The sequence below is a fragment of the Sinocyclocheilus anshuiensis genome, unplaced genomic scaffold (assembly GCF_001515605.1).
Source record: "Sinocyclocheilus anshuiensis isolate Anshui unplaced genomic scaffold, SAMN03320099.WGS_v1.1 scaffold1270, whole genome shotgun sequence".
Taxonomy (NCBI): domain Eukaryota; kingdom Metazoa; phylum Chordata; class Actinopteri; order Cypriniformes; family Cyprinidae; genus Sinocyclocheilus; species Sinocyclocheilus anshuiensis.
The window spans coordinates 764,573-766,458 of record NW_015555837.1 but is presented as its reverse complement, the minus strand read 5'-3'; the positions used below and the strand labels follow the sequence as shown (position 1 = coordinate 766,458).

Below are 1,886 nucleotides of genomic sequence, written 5' to 3'. Positions count from 1 at the left end.
TCCCCCCCCCCCCCCCCATATGATTATGATTATGCATATTAAGTTTTGACTTTCCAGCAAGCAGGGCTGAAATGAGGCTGAAATATGAAGATCTCAGTGAAATATTATCTCAGAGCAGCTGTCTGACGCTACTTGCTGAAAATCATTTGGAATATTAATCAATGATTTACTGAATGGGCTCTGTTATGTGAAAATTTTATTTAACAAATAATTATAAAAATAAAAAACGATTTAATATTTATAATTCTTAAAATGAACACATTTAATAAAAGCCTTTAACAATTTTGAAATATACATACACTTATTTTTGCAAAAACAGGTATTGGTTTACAGGTTTTATTTTTGCAAAAACAAACGAATCAAATAATATGAAGTATATTATTAATGTATATAAAACACATTTAGCATATATAGCATTTAACAAAAATGTTAAATAATAAATAAAAACTATAAACTAATAAAAACCATTTTTATATATTTTGTTTACATTTTATATTTTTAATTTTAATGATTATTTCTGAGGTCTCAATTTTACACTAAACATGGTAATGATCTAAAATAAAATGGCTCCATTTGGTCCAACAGCATTTGCAGTGATGCCTGTAAGCAGTGATAACTCATAATACGGTGTGAATTTGGCCAGCTGGGAGATTCGCATTTCACGTTCTTGCCAAAATTGCTGCTGATACAATTGAGAGTGTGAGTGTTAAAACTGCACAGAGTTTTAACCAATATTTACTGAAAAATAGGTGTTGTTTTTGCTTTAATACTAAGAACCCTGTGACATGGTTGCTCTTTGTCTGTCTTATTATCATCTGAGGTAACAGTGAAAGCTGAGGCGTCTTACTGGATATGGAGGTGTAGAGGGCAAAGGTCTGCAGGCTGGTGAGCTCTTTGCCCCGGGTCTCCTCCACGCTCGAGCAGAAGATGTGCTCCCAGGCGTACAGCTTCAAGAGTTTGATACCCCGCAGCAATTCATTGGTCTTCTTCAGCCGCTCGCTGGAATATTCCTGAGTGTTCGACACATAAATGATACATTAGTAACAATGCTAAAGGCTCCTAAAATCTCCTGGGTCTTATTTGAGCTCAATATTTGACAGGTTTTCATTTGGACTGCTCTGGCTTTCCTGCACAAATGTCATCTGTATTTGAACAAAAGCTGTATTTGCACTAGATTGTCACTTGACTGCAGGTTAAGACATCAAACAAAGAAAAGGAGCTCACCAATGTGCTTTTCTGTGCATCTGATAACTTGGTCGCCACAAAGTACTGCACTGGAGCCAGGAGGGTGATGACTGTAGCCCCTATCAAGGCACTTATTCCCAGGAGGTAGTAAAGGAGGATGACTCCCACTATGATCTGAAACCAAGAGGAAATGATATCCTTTCATAATCAGAAGCACTTTTGTCACAGCAAGTGATAAAGATAAGGTTTATGGCAAAATGCCTGATATTTTAATGATCAGGGAAGCTTAGTGCAGGATTTTTATACTTTTTGATGCCAAGGATCCCCAAGTATGATGATTCGCCTTTATAAAATATAAAAGAAGCTGTATTTTCTTCATGTATAAAGACCTATTTATACAGTGTGAGCAAAATATTAACCATGCTATTATACAGACACATTTTTTTTTTTTATTAAATACTTGTCTTTTATATTAGCATTGCACAAAAGCAAATTATTAAAATATTACCTGGAAAATATTTACTTTATTTTACATTGACGTTGTGTCTTATTTATTCTACCCATTTTTTCCCCTCACAAATATCATTATTAAAATATCATGGCAGTTCTACAGAGGACATAATAAAATAATATGCAGACTAAGTTTTTATTTATTTCTTGTTAAAAACTAAAAAAAATAAACTATAGCAATTATTAAAACA

General features: G+C 33.6%; 1 protein-coding gene across 1 annotated transcript in view; it reads right to left on the bottom strand.

Annotated features, from left to right (window-relative positions):
- Positions 1–1,886, bottom strand: part of abcc8 (ATP-binding cassette, sub-family C (CFTR/MRP), member 8) — a 59,990-nt gene that overhangs the window by 45,002 nt on the left and 13,102 nt on the right. Inside the window, exons 9-10 of the mRNA XM_016469834.1 lie at positions 1,225–1,359; positions 848–1,010 (exon numbers count right to left, since the gene is read on the bottom strand). Of these exons, the coding sequence (XP_016325320.1) occupies positions 848–1,010; positions 1,225–1,359 (298 nt within the window). The remainder of the gene's footprint in view (positions 1–847; positions 1,011–1,224; positions 1,360–1,886) is intronic.